Source organism: Takifugu flavidus, chromosome 10, assembly GCF_003711565.1.
Source record: "Takifugu flavidus isolate HTHZ2018 chromosome 10, ASM371156v2, whole genome shotgun sequence".
NCBI lineage: Eukaryota > Metazoa > Chordata > Actinopteri > Tetraodontiformes > Tetraodontidae > Takifugu > Takifugu flavidus.
The window spans coordinates 12,234,058-12,249,018 of NC_079529.1; the positions used below are offsets into that span (position 1 = coordinate 12,234,058).

The window sequence follows — 14,961 nt, forward strand, 5'->3', positions numbered from 1 at the left end:
GTGGCTTGTGTGTGAGTCCTCGACCTGGTGTCCTCAGGACCTGGAGGTGTCCTCAGGACCTGGAGGTGTCCTGTGGACCTGGAGGTGTCCTGTGGACCTGGAGGTGTCCTCAGGACCTGGAGGTGTCCTCAGGACCTGGAGGTGCCCTGTGGACCTGGAGGTGTCCTCAGGACCTGGAGGTGCCCTGTGGACCTGGAGGTGTCCTCAGGACCTGGAGGTGCCCTGTGGACCTGGAGTGTCCTCAGGACCTGGAGGTGCCCTGTGGACCTGGAGGTGTCCTCAGGACCTGGAGAACGTTTACAGGCACCACAGGACGAACGCTGCTCTGCCGAGCAAATGTTTCAGATTCTGATTCAGGTCCTTTATTGTCCCACACGGGGACATTTACAGTGCAACAACAGCAAGAGCACGCAGAGAAAAATAAGATAAAATCGAATAGAATAGGATTTGGAATATACAAAGAGGATGTATATTTACAATAATCCAGGTAAATGGATACTCGCCCCCTGTATACCTGTACATAGTAGAGAGGGTGAATACAATATACATCTCAGAATATATAATATTCAGATTGTGCTAGCGGGCGTTATGTTTATTGTGCTGCCTAGTGCTGCCAGGGTGTCCAGTAGGGGGGGGGGGGGGCATGTGTTGTTCAACATGGCTGACAGCTTAGCTATCATCCTCCCGTTTCCCACCACCTCCACCGAGTCCAGGGGACATCCCCTGATAATTCCAGGCTTTCACGGTTGGTGGGAGGTCAGAGGTCAGACGCTGTTACTCTCAGGACACATCAGACAGCAGAGTAATGATTAGTGTGTTATGACACGTGTTACGACATGTGTTACGACAGTGGTTTAGCTTAATTACATAGTAAATGCTACGCTCTGCAGGTACTGACAGTGCGGACGAGTGACGCCGCCTGTCTGTCACAGTCACCACTGGAGCGGTGTTTGGGTTTCCATGGTGACAGCGGTAGCGAGACAGCTGTGCTCACCTGGATGCGGCAGCGGTTGTGTTGCGAGCAGTAACTCCCACGGCGGAGGCGTTGGTGACACAGCTGTCTGGACTCACAGCCTCATTTTCATTATCTTCCAGGAAAACACTCATCTGCCATTAGTTTCTCACACCATAAAAACAGCGTAGCTCTTCTCAGACGGAACTTTCCAGATCTTTCAAATCCTCTTCTCTCACGTGAGATCGGAGGTCTGACAATATCTCAGCCTTTATTCTTTATCCTACAGTTAAAGCTACTGAAGTGGTGGGTGTGGGGGGTCTGACTTGGTTCTGGTGTAGGTTCATTAAAGTCGTGGCTACATTTGACCATGCTCAGATGCTCCGCCTCTTTTCCTCCCATGTCCATATTCTCTGCATGGTCGGATTGTGTCAACAGGGAAATGAAGGTGTGGAGGTGTGGGGGCAGGCTGAGGCAGACAGGGAGTGTGTGGGCAGGCCTGGAGGAGGACAGAGGAGGAGGGCCTGGCAGTGGCACTAAAGAAGACATTAGCTAGGCTGTTAGCCCGAACACGGCTCGTGCTCGTGTCCGTCTGTCAGTGTCTCTTATCTTATTGACACAACGCGCTGGCTCCTGTTAGCCGGGTCTGGGCCCAGATCCAGCCTGCTGAGCCTGAGAGCAGCGCGCAGTCAGTGATACGGAGGATTATCTCTTATTACGGTCACAGCTCACTCCGCGCCCACCCTGCTGGCACGGTGGGAGCAGCAGAGAGTGCACGCACAAATAACATTTTGGTCTCCACAAGCGTATCGCTCACATGAGACGGCCTTATCGGGAAGCTAAAAGATGCCGTGAGACTCAGACTTCCTCCTCTGTCGCCCCGGCAGGAGGAACCGTACGTCATGTTCAAGAAATCTGACAAGCCGCTGTACGGCAACGAGCGCTTTGAGGGCTACTGCATGGACCTGCTGAAGGAACTGGCCAGTATCCTGGGCTTCACGTACGAGGTCCACCTGGTTGAAGATGGGAAGTATGGATACCAGGATGAGACCACGGGCCAGTGGAACGGAATGGTCAAGGAGCTGATGGACCACGTGAGTCCTTGAACCGAGTGAATGTGTCATGCTTTCAAACCTGGAGCTTCTCCAGATACCAAAACAATGTTTAAGATCTTCTGAAGCTCAGTTTAGCGCCCACTTGAACAAAGATGCTAATGTAGCTGGATGCTCCTCTTTGGACTGTCCTTTGGCTCAGGGGTCTCGGGTGTGGACCAAGTATTAAACATGCCTCAGGGGTTTAGTGAGATGATCGTTAGCATGTCTGAAGCTGTGGAGTGAACGCCTCCTGGTGGCGGCAGGTGCTGTGAAGGTGCCGTCGTGTCCAGAGATGACGGATACACCCATGCAGAGATTCCAGCAGAGCGAGGAGCGAATGATAAATGCAACCTCCCTGATACCCAACCGATGTTTGAGAAATGAGCCATTTGACCTTGTTGTGAATGTTTAGCATTAATAGTCACAAAGCACCCTGAGATTTATTAACTGCCACCAGCTACACGAGCATCAGCTCCAGATAGGCTCACCTGAATTTACTGGCTGGGCCTTAAACACCTCCTGAATCTAAAATAAGTGCTTCTGGAGGGAACGTTCTCAGGTTCATTTGGGGGATTGAAGGTACCAGCACGTTCATCTCGCTGTTCCTGCTCTTTAACCTGAGGGTCAAACCTCTTTTCCTCTTGTCTGTTGACAGAGAGCTGACTTGGCGGTGGCTCCTCTCGCCATCACCTACGTCCGGGAGAAGGTTATCGACTTCTCCAAGCCCTTCATGACGCTGGGTATAAGTATACTGTACCGCAAGCCCAACGGGACCAACCCTGGGGTCTTCTCCTTCCTCAACCCCCTCTCGCCTGATATCTGGATGTATATTCTGCTGGCTTACTTGGGTGTCAGTTGTGTGCTGTTTGTCATAGCCAGGTAACATGTCACCTCCAGAGGTCACAGCTTCACACGGTCAGTCACATGTCTAGCTCAGGTTTTCCCATCAGGCTAATTACAGGCTAATTACAGGCTAATTACAGGAGGGCGCTCTCTAGCACTGATGTGTGTTCTGCTACCGGGTGTCAGTGAACATGTTTGGAGAACACAAAGATCAGAACATCTGCACTTTGGAGAAGAGTTTTCTGCTTGCAGGGATGTATTTTCCTCCCCAGGTTGTCAGATTCCGACACTTTAGTGCCCTCAGCTCTGCGAACGGGGGTGTGCACGTGTTTGTCTCTCCATAGTTCCTTTCACACATTCACTGTAATCCGGAGTTAATCAGGATTAAATCCAAGAACAGGATTTAATCCCGCTGGCTGCCATTTACAGACGGAGCTGGGAGTGTGACTCCAGCAGGAGACCCTCCAGAGCAGCAGCAGAACACCAGCGGTGTTCATCACCCGGGGGAAACCCCAGCTGGACATTTGCAGGAACCGGAGGAGAGGTTCATGTGTGAACGGAGCTAATGTGGGACCGGGATTAACGTCTACTGAGAATAGGGCTCAGTATGATCACCAGAAATGTGTAGAGCAGTGAGATCAAGTCTTTCATGACCTGAGAGCAGCTCAGAACCGGCCGAGGTCGAGGTCGGTCCAGCTCGTCTCCTGCAGACCACAGGAGAGGACCAGCTGGGTCTGGACCAGAGGACCAGAGAAGGTCCAGACCCAGCACAGACATGTGTGTCTGACTGTCCTCTTGTTTGGGTGTGTGTTTGTGACTATATGTGGGATGTCTGTAGCTCGACACCCCCCCCCACCCCACCCCGCCCTCCCAGTGTTCATGCTGTCTTCTTTTCTCTTCTCTTGTTTTCTTCACGCTGAGGAACAGTCTGGTTCTACTAGATCTTTCTGTCTCCGACACCAGATCCTTCTCATAACCCTGATCAGCACGCTTTATTCCGCATGTCTGGGGGGAACAGGTGCATTGTGGGATTGTTTTGAAGGGTAATCCACTCCACCGGGTTTGAGGACCAAAATAGGCCCAGTTCTGCTCCGGCTGGTTCTGCGTTCTGAAGCGTGCTGAAGAAAGACAAAAGAAAGAAAAGCCCAGGTTAACTCTAAAACTCTCAGCACACCTGACAGTTTCAGCGTTAACGGCGCCATCTGATGTTCCTGGCGTTATGATCACACAAGAGAATAAAAGCGACAACTGTCATCTAAGTTGGCTCAGAATATGCAGCTGACGCGTTCAGCTCACGCGTGTCTAGGTAAGTGTGTCGGTTCCCCTTCGCTCTGTCCCTTCCTTCCTTCTGTCCTGCTGCACAGGTGCATGCTGGGTACACCTGCATGCTTAGCCAGCCTCACGCACCCTTCACACATGCTGCTTGGTCAACGTCTGATGTTTGTGCCTCTGTTAGTCACGTTAATACTCGGGTCAGCGTAAATACAGCTGCTTCTGACCACCTGTGCTCCACCTCCATCATCGCTGAGCTAATTTTCTGAACATAACAGCTACGGGGTAACAGGAAGGGTCTGTCTGTTTAGGTTTCAGTGTCATCACAAATATTCTTATTTAGAATCACAAAGGATCAGAGAGACACTCCAGTAGAGACAGGAAACACATCTCATTTGTGTTTGGCTAGCAAAGAAATCATTGTATTTCACTGATAATTAGCATTTCATGGCTAGCATTGGCGTTTAAACAAAAAGGAAACCAAACTTGATGTGTGGACGTGCAGCGTTGTCCAGGATGACAGCGCCGTCCTCTGTGTCGGGCTCTCCCGGCAGCGACTCCCCCCCTCCCGCTCCCGTTTGCTAGCGTGATCCTGATAACGTCACTCATCTGTGGTTTGGGTTTGGCTTGCTTTGCCACGGCTGGAGGAGACCCTCGCTGGCGTCACGTCGTAAGATGTCCCAGAACAAGGTCGCAGTTCAGATGAACCCAATTTAGCAGAGCAAACTGACAAGCTAGCAAATCTGCAGCAAATTGAGTGAACAGGCTGATTGATTTCAGGTCACACGTCCTCCAGCTGGGCTGCTCCCCATCAGGAGCTACAGCGCTAACCATGATAGCACAGAAAAGCCCATCAGGACGCTGTGACCCAATACTCTTCCATAGCTTCATATAGTAGAAAGCGCGACCACAGGATCAACCCCCCACACAGAGCGGGAGCAGCCCCTCCGTGCAGACGCTGGGTCTCCTTTTCTTGACTTCCAGCTCAGGGAACAGAAGCGTGCTGAGCATCACAATTTGATTAGCCGAACCCTGGTGTCGCTTAAACAGCTTGAGTCAAGATAAGACGGCAGCTCCCCCCTCGACTTCAGCACAAACCCAAATCAGGTCAGGATGCTTAATTGTAGCCCAATCAACCTTTACTAATGTACTGTCACTTTTATTTAATATGAATAAATGAGAAATCACTCTGCTGGAGAGTGAGGAGGAGTGCCAGGGCCGTCGTGGGCATGATGGGAATGAACCGTTTGATCTGCTGAATATTAATGCTCCTTCAAGATTACCAGGATTATTACTTCTTTTCTGGGCTAACAATAGAGCTATTTTCAGACGCCGCTGATTAAATGACAGAGGGAACTGCCTTTGACATGAACACGCCTCCACCACGACTCATTTTCACAGCACGACTGCTGAGACCTGGAACCATGTGTGTGTTTGGGTTCAGAGCTCAGGTTTAGCTTTTTTTGTGAAGCCTAGAGGACACGCTCGCTCTCTGAGGTCATGGGATGTGAAGGGATGACCTAATGACTGAATGTGGTGCAGTGTTAGGACCTACGCCTGTCCGGGGCACCTTTTCTCTGACCTTTTCCCTGGCTAACCCTTCCTGTCTCTCCTTGTCTCCACAGGTGGGACGGTGACTCTGGTCTGTTGTTGTCTTTGTGCCTCTGTGGTCAACATAAATCGACTGTATGTGTGTTTTCTGTTAACTGTCGCAGGTTTAGTCCCTACGAGTGGTATAACCCCCACCCTTGCAACCCTGACTCGGATGTAGTGGAAAACAATTTCACCCTGCTAAATAGTTTCTGGTTCGGAGTTGGAGCTCTCATGCAGCAAGGTAGACGCCTCTGCCTGCCCCTCCCCCCACCCTCCTTTCTGAGCCATTCCACTGTTTTGCTGGGGGTCAGACATGACCTTTGACCGGGCCCTTGGCCATGCATGGGGGCCTCTGTGCATGAAGCTGTAGTTTCAATAATTTCAAGACGACGGCAGCTCTGTGCCCTTGCATGTTCTTTGGCCCCTCCCACTCTACGCCATTATCTGGTTAACATGCACGTGTCCGTGGAAGCGGTGCGGTATTAACAACAACTCGAGCATGACGTCTGGTCTGAACGGTGCAAGTCGGGGGAACTCATTGTTTCTGTCCTCGGACTGGAATATTTCCAGCTTCAGCTGGTTTCAGTGGCTGCTTCACCACAGTTGGAACTGGTGAAAGAGGCTTTTTAGACTAACCGGCACTAAATGCGCAGTGAGCATGTACTCCTCATTTAATCACTCTTCTGACCAATACATTTGTTACCAGGCAACAACCTTTGACCCTTTCAGCTCTAGCTAGGCCGACGTAGAGAGAACGTGCCGCCTGAGGTGCACTCACACCCGCAGGGGTCCCCCCCTCCCCTGCCGGTGGGGGGCTCGATCCCACCGACAGCTTTGTCCCATGTGGACAGGACAGCAACAAAGACGGTGCTGCTAGTGTCGAAGGGTTGCAGGCGCAGGGTTCACAGGACAGATGAAGAAGATCTTTCAGACTAGACTCATTCACAGCTGCCAGAGGCCCCCTTGCCTGGTGCCTGCTCCCACCCCCCCAGGAAAACTGTGGGATGTGCCTTTTGGTCATGACGTTACCTTGGGTACATGACAGTCAGCCCCAACCAGGCTCTTGTTCCTTTACTGGTCTCTGAAGTGGAGCAAAGTTTAGATGTTCCACTTTAGAACCCAGTGATGGCTCCACTACACCACTAACAAAAGAGAGAGTGTGTGTCTGTGTGTAACTGTGTGTGAGTCTCTGGTGTGTGTGAATGTGTGAGCATCAGGATAGAGTGGATGCCTGAGGGCCCAAACATGGTTGATGTCCACATCCCTTTTTTGTTAGCTGATCAAATCTATTCTCAACCTAATTTTGAGCTGAGCTTCGGAGGAAGGGGGCCCGAGACCTGAGGTCGGCCTGAAATCCAGTTTGTACATAAGAGATATGACACCAACAATTTTTTGGGTTGCTAATGGCAACTCATGTCTGCCTGGTTACAACCTGGGCAGGGGGAGTTTTTTCCCCATTGCTGCGATACAGAAGGTCCACTGGACAACTGGTCCACGCTGAGGAAGCTAGTAAACTAGTAGTCGAAAGTGAAAACATTTCTGCTTCCAGGCACAGTATTAGTTAATTCAGCAGCTATACCAGTTAGCTACCAATGCTAATGCTTCTGAGGTCACAACAAAATGTTCAGTTAGTCCGTCTCGATGTCAAAACATGGGATAGACGTGGCCTCATCCAGGCTCGAGGCTCCTCGCTTGTGTCAGTGTGGAATCTAGAGGCCAGACATGGCCGGGGTGGTACCCCTGTCCTGCAGAGTCCTGTTCCAGGCCTCACCACTTCCTCTGCTCCTCTCGTCCAGGATCTGAGCTCATGCCCAAAGCCCTCTCCACCAGAATTGTAGGAGGAATCTGGTGGTTTTTCACCCTCATCATCATCTCCTCCTACACGGCGAACTTGGCAGCCTTCCTGACCGTGGAGAGGATGGAGTCGCCCATCGACTCTGCCGACGACCTGGCCAAGCAGACCAAGATAGAGTACGGTGTGGTGGAAGACGGCTCCACCATGACCTTCTTCAAGGTTGGTGGCAAACAAATGTTGATCAGGATCATTTTAGCTTTTAGCTGTTCCACAGAGTCCCAGTCCAATGGATCGGGCCAGTACTGGTATCCAGTTATCTCCCAAACCCTCAGCAGCTGCAGCAGATGATGCAAAACAGGCCACAAAGGTGACAAAATTAACGGTTTCTGATGGAGATGACAAAAGGTGACCTCTGACCTTCTGTAGTGGTACCAATGGTCAAACCCATGTCTGTAGCAACGTCTTCTTTGTATTCTTGAGGTTAGCAATTTGTTATGCTCTTCAAAAGTGATTGTTCAACACATGTATGTTGGTCCTGTGACATCACACCTCTGTGGGTGGGAGGATCAGTCCACATGACCCCCGTTGAGGACTTTGCTTCAGGATGATTAGCCAGATTAATGGCTGCCAGAAAGCATCTTCAGGCTTTAAGCTAACTTTGAAATCTGATCCAGCCCAAACTGATCCAGTCACACCAGCAGATGGTCAGAAACAACCAGACCTCAGAGCCTGCTCCAGGTCCAGAACCACCTAATTCCAAACTTTGAAGACTTCCAGCAGAACTCTTCCCTGTTTATTGGAGCTTTCTGACAGTCTGTCATTGCTACTCAAACTGCTTCCGGACTGTCGTTTTGTTCCTGTTTTCAACCTCCAGCGACTGTCATCACACGCCGGCTCTTTGTCTGTCGACTGAGCTCAAAATGTAACAACTATGAAGGAAGACGTGTGTCCGTTAGTCAGATTCATTATTCCTTCATTCATTCCATCAGTTCCTTCATCACACACCCTCCTGTAGAATCTCCTGCTAACCTAAGAAGAACAGCCATGAGTGTGTGTGTGTGTGTGTGTGTGTGTGTGTGTGTGCATGTGTGCATGTGTGAGACAGGCTGGTTGGTTGACTCACTTGAACAGTTGCATCAGACTTCAGCTCCACTGATGATGGGGTCTGAAACCATCATCAGTGGTGACTAATTATGGAAGCGTGAAAGAGAGCTGAAGCATCAGTGTCCCTCCTGCCAGGAAGGTCCTCACGCTGCAGGAGAACCACTGATTACTGAAACACACACACACACACACACACACACACCGGCATTGTTTGCTCTTTGGCTACTACACCCTCTTATGGAGTGTGAGGTGTGTGTCCCTGTGTATAATGGGAGCCGCCATACGCGACCGCATGTCTGCAGGCAACACCAGACCAAACATGTGATTAGCAAGGATAAACAGTGTAGCCACACGCCTGGAGATCCACAGCTGTGAACAGCTGCAGGTCTGGACTGTGGAGGCAAGCTGTCAGGCTGATCTTTTCTGCTGTGTTCCTGTGTTCTTGCTCATTGTTCAAAGAACATCTTTGTGGAACGTGGTGGGGGAACGTGGTGGGAGAACGTGGTGGGGGAACCCTCCGTGTTGTTTATGCAACGTGCAATTCCAGCCATTTCCCACCGCGGTCTGCATTTGCTTGATAAAAAATATGGGTTCCTGTCCCGGTTCAGGGTCAGAACGTTCGCGGTGGAGAAGTCAGGAAAAGTCAAGTGAAATCTGAACGTATGAAAGCAGATGTAAGTTTAACAAACATTCCAGTGGTACTGACCCTTCCCCTGGGAAAAAAAGACAATTGCAGCAAAGTAAATCATGTTAAAACCAGAAAATAACACTGTGAACAATGTTAATAACATGAAATAAGACAGTAAATAATGTTAATAATAGAAAATAACAAGCAAATAATGTTAATAACAGAAAATAACAATGTGAACAATGTTAATAACATGAAATAAGACAGTAAATAATGTTAATAACATGAAACAAGACAGTAAATAATGTTAATAACATGAAATAAGACAGTAAATAATGTTAATAATAGAAAATAACAAGCAAATAATTTTAATAATAGAAACTAACAAGCAAATAACGTTAATAACAGAAAATAACAAGTAAATAATGTTAATAAGAGAAAATAACACAGTAAACTATGTTAATAACATGAGATAAGACAGCGAATCATATTCATAACAGGAAATAACATTAATAACATGGTAAATAAGCTTTGTTTCACAAAGAAGTGGTATAAATGTTGAAGCATAGATGTGTTCTGTAAACGTCAATGTCAGGCGTGAAGCTTGAGGACAAAAGATGCACAAAAGAAGCCGAACATGACGAACTAACAAAGAGAACGAGCTGAAACGATGACACATTGTAGTATGAAGGTGGACCACGGGAAGGGGACTTGAGGGGAGGCTGAGCAGGAGCAGACGAGGTGGGTTCCTGCTCTTGACCTTCATCCCCACCAGTGTTGACACGCTGGCTGAGAGGACAGGCGGATCTGACCCACAGAGACCAGCAGCTCTCCGCTCTTCCTCCATCCTTCTGCTGAATCCCATCAGGATCTGGGACGCCCACCTGGGCTTTCCACCCGGCTTGGAGTGTAGGTGGTTATCTGCTCGCCGTGCATTCACAGCACCGCCGCGCCTTATCAGCAGTCTGGAGCCGGTACGCTCAATCGGCTGATTTGTCAAGGGTGACTCCGAAAGATTCTGATAGGCACTCTGCAAATCAGCCAGCTGATCTAAAATATCGACCGACCACGAAAAGTCATTACACACAATAATGGCGGGCAGGACCTTCAAGATGTGACTTAATTAGGTTTCAAATGGCTTCAACTCTGCTTCCCCGGAGAGGCGGCGCACCGCGATGTTCCGCCGCCATCGCAGGTGTGAATATAAAAGCAGGCTGCTGCTCCGCTGCCGACACTTAGCATGCGCGTCGGCTACAGCCGGCGTGGCCGCGGCTGAAGCGGCAGAAGGTGAGCAGAGCCAGCTCCAGCAGAACCGCTGGAACGGGACACTTGCTGGAAGTGATTAGTCATAAGTCCTGGTCCAACACATCTGCTGCGACCGTCTCAGCATCTGTCTCTTTCCCCAGAAAACCAAGATTTCCACGTACGACAAGATGTGGGAGTTCATGAGCAGCCGGAGACACACGGTGATGGTGAAGAACGTGGAGGAAGGCATCCAGCGCGTCCTCACCTCGGACTACGCCTTCCTCATGGAGTCCACCACCATCGAGTTTGTCACTCAGCGGAACTGCAACCTCACCCAGATCGGAGGCCTGATCGACTCCAAAGCCTACGGCGTGGGAACCCCCATGGGTACGTACGCTAATGAAGACGTGAGACAAGAGCGGCAGGTGAGTGTGGGAGGAACGCTGCCGGAACTGACCCGAGGCCCCGGAACCACCGGCGACCGTGGCAGCCAGTGTTGATTCAGCTCTGACTAATTAGATCACATCGATAATGGTTAAAGTTTAACGCAAAGGTAACGAATCGGTTTACGTCTATTTCCTCAGTTTCCTCGGACATTAAAGCCGAGAGACTGAGGCCAGAACAGGTCAGAGCAGGAGGGATGAGCGGGCCGTGAGTCACCTGACCCAGCGTGTGTGGAGGTGCTACATTTGATTATAGGGCTCAGTGGGAGATTGTCATAATCCTGTTAGCAGCACAGCGAGAACAAACCCCCCAGAGCTGGACCACGATGACCTCACACAACAAGGGCACCTTTAATCACATTTATCCACCAGACGAGATTCCGGCTTCCTGCTGGCACGGCAGCAGGCTGGTCTAGAAATGGCAGCCGGTCCAGTAATGGAAGCAAGTTGGTCCAGTAACGGCAGCTGGTCCAGTAACGGCAGCTGGTCCAGTAACGGGCTGGTCCAGTAACGGCAGCTGGTCCAGTAACGGCAGCTGGTCCAGTAATGGAAGCAAGCTGGTCCAGTAATGAAAGCAAGCTGGTCCAGTAATTGCAGCAGGCTGGTCCAGTAACGGCAGCCGGTCCAGTAACGGCAGCTGGTCCAGTAACGGGCTGGTCCAGTAACGGCAGCTGGTCCAGTAATGGCAGCTGGTCCAGTAATGGCAGCTGGTCCAGTAACGGCAGCTGGTCCAGTAATGGCAGCTGGTCCAGTAATTGCAGCAGGCTGGTCCAGTAACGGCAGCTGGTCCAGTAACGGCAGCTGGTCCAGTAACGGCAGCTGGTCCAGTAATGGCAGCTGGCTCAACTGGAGCTTCTCACCAGCCAAACTTCTCCAGGATGCTAAAAAGGTCCTAAAACACCTGAATGAGGGTCCAGGGTGCCCAGAACAGACTGGATATGTTGTTATCAGGAAGCCGCCCTCTGGGGAGGGGGGGCGCTGCCAAGGTCATTTTCTGCTGTTTGTGTGCACGTGGACAAGCACACGCTAATGTGACTGACTGTGGCGGTGAGGGAAAACAGCAGAGGTGGGCTGTATTTGCTCTGGGTGATTGCATTTCCTAACTGATGTGCTCGTCCTGAAGGTGTGTGTGTGTGTGTGTGTGTGTGTGTGTGTGTGTGTGTGTGTGTGTGTGTGTGTGTGTGAGAGCCTGCTTTTATGTCTGCATGCATGCTGTCTATTGACTACAGCATAAAATGGACATTTCATATATTTTACTAGCGTATGCATCTTAATTCTCTGTGGCGTGTGTGTATGTGTGTGTGTGCATGTGTGTGTGCATGTGTGTGTGTGTGCGGGGAGGAGGAATAAAGGTAAAGTCGTTTTTCACCTCCCAGCCGGCGCGCCTCACAGCGTGTAGGTGCTAACGACAGCAGCGGCGTTAGCATCATGGCTCCCCGGCGGCTCGTTCACGTGCCGTCAGAACAAGGTATTTAAATTGCTAATCCTCCCCTTTTACTACCCTTTTGCCGTCTGCAGCCGGTATTCCCGGCATTCCCAGGCAGCGCAGCCATTTAACATGGATCTCATTGAGTAGCAGCAGAGAAGGTGTCGGCCTGCATTAGTGCTGGGGCCCCTGACGGCCCCCAACGGCCCCCCGACGGCCCCCCGACGGCCCCCCGACAGCCCCCCGACGGCCCCTCGCTGCAGTAATGGACGGACTCGCTTCACCTCCCAGCTGTTAGTCATCGTTAATGGTGTGTTAACGACACCGAGCCTCCAGCGACACGTTTAGCTAATTCTTGGGGCAACATTTGATGATATGGAGGCTCCACAAGCCCTCGGTGGACCCCCAATTAGGCTGATCCACCCCCCCCAACACACACACACACACACACACACACACACACACACACACACACACACTCTTCATGTCAGATGATTTAGTTATTTTCAATGAATGGAGAGATGATGGATGGATGGATGATGGAGGGATGGAGGGGTGTTGATGGGATGGAGGGGTGATGATGGGATGGAGGGGTGATGATGGGATGGATGGATGATGGAGGGATGGAGGGGTGATGATGGGATGGAGGGGTGATGATGGGATGGATGATGATGATGGAGTGATGAGGGGTGATGATGGGATGGAGGGGTGATGATGGGATGGATGGGTGATGATGGATGGAGGTTGTTTATGATGGATGGATGGTTGATGATGGATGGAGGGGTGATGATGTGATGGATGGGTTATATTTTGATGGCTGGATGATGATGGGATTATGGTTGATGATTTTATTGGATTTATGGATGGCTGCTTTGGATGTGTGATTGTGTGATTATGGGATGGATTGTTTGATGATTTCTGGATGGGTGATGATGGGATGGCGGGGTTTGATGACTGGATGGCTGGGTGATGCTGGGATGGCGGGGTTCTGTATGGCTTTGAGGGTGATGATTTGATGGATGGCTTCGTTTTGGGGATTGGCTTTGGTTTGTCTGCCTTTTGCTGTTCTGGATGATGGCTGGGCTGGCTGGGTTTGCTGGATTCTGGCTGGGTGCTGGATGGACTGCTTTCTGATGGGATGGACTGGGTGATTTTATTTCGGTTTTTATGCTGGGATGGATTTTTTTATGCTGGTCTTTCTGGTTCTTATTTTATTGTATTTGCTGATGGGTGGGCTGGTCTGGGTTCTGCTGGCTTTCTGGGTGGATGCTGGGCTGGAGGGGTTATGATGGATGGATGGTTTCTGCTGGATTTGGCTTTTTTATTCTGGCGTTTGGGGGGTTTCTGATGGGATTGTCGGGGTTCTGCTGGGCTGGCGGGTTTCTTCTGGGCTGGCTGGGTTTTGCTTCTTGGGTTGGCTGGTGGGGCTGGCTGGCTGGGATGATGGGATTCTGGGCTGGCTTGTTCTGCTGGCTTTTCTGGGTGCTCTGCTTTCTGGCTTTGGTTCTGTCTGGCTGGCTGGGTGCTTCTGGCTGGCTGGGTGGCTGAGTGTTTTGAGGGGTGATGATGGGATGGAGGGGTGCTGGCAGTAGGACATCTAACCAGGGTGTGGCGCTCCCTCTTGCTAGCTCAGCAGGCTAGCATAGCAGCTAAGATGCTAGCCTGAGATGACCCTGAAGGTTCCTGCTGGCTGTCTTCATCAGGACATGAAGACGTCCACTCCGAACGTCCAACGTTCCCGCTGGAGTGACACGCCTGAGTGACGCTTCCTGTCACACCCGTGTCACGTTGCCCGCGACCACTTTTGAGCAGAGCAACTTTCTAGGCTATTAAAGAGCGGGGCAGATGTTCTGGGAGCGCTGTAGCCGGAGCGCTAACTGCTCCGGATGGGAATGTATTTCTGGAATTCTGCTGCCGTCTGTAATTACAGCGTTTGATCATTTCTTCCTTCATTTGTGTGACAAAAACAAACGTGTGTTTGTTATAGATGGCCGGTCTAAAAATAGCGTTTCAGCACATCACTCCATGTGTGTGTGTGTCGGGGGTGTGTGTGTGTGTGTGTGTGTGGGGGGGGGGGGGCTCTGCTCTGATCTGACAGATTACATCTGCGCAGCGTCTTTTGGACGCCTGTCAGGTGACTCTCGACTCCCGTCTGAATCAGAAGATTAAGAGGCTCTTTTCTCAGCTCCTCTCAGGAGTCCGATGAAGACAACGGAGCCTTCTTCACCCCCCCCCCCCACCCCCCCACCCACGCAGTCATCGTCCACGTCTGACTGACGTCTCCTCCCTGGTTGTGGACGCAGCAGCGCTACTTCACACACCACCAGCCGCTGTCTTCACACGTCTCAACCCTCCTGGACACATTAGGACCGGTTCAGGTCCTGGCTGGGCCAGGAACCAACAACCGTAGCAACAGCCACAACATGGCGAGATCTTTCACGTCTAGAAACGTTCACACCTGTGTAGTGACATCATTCTTAGCGTGAGCTGCTGGTTCTGTTGCCACACCTGGTGTGAGCGTTAGCTGTGAATCCTCAGCGCTAGCTAAGCGAGTTCTCCTTCCTGT

At 50.9% G+C, this 14,961-nt stretch overlaps 1 protein-coding gene across 3 annotated transcripts in view; it reads left to right on the forward strand.

The window, feature by feature from the left end:
- grik2 (glutamate receptor, ionotropic, kainate 2) overlaps positions 1–14,961 on the forward strand; it is a 90,771-nt gene that overhangs the window by 63,516 nt on the left and 12,294 nt on the right. For all 3 annotated transcript variants that reach the window (XM_057046481.1, XM_057046479.1, XM_057046480.1), the window contains 5 exons: positions 1,840–2,046; positions 2,702–2,925; positions 5,877–5,995; positions 7,551–7,768; positions 10,688–10,913. In XM_057046481.1, the coding sequence (XP_056902461.1) occupies positions 1,840–2,046; positions 2,702–2,925; positions 5,877–5,995; positions 7,551–7,768; positions 10,688–10,913 (994 nt within the window). The remainder of the gene's footprint in view (positions 1–1,839; positions 2,047–2,701; positions 2,926–5,876; positions 5,996–7,550; positions 7,769–10,687; positions 10,914–14,961) is intronic.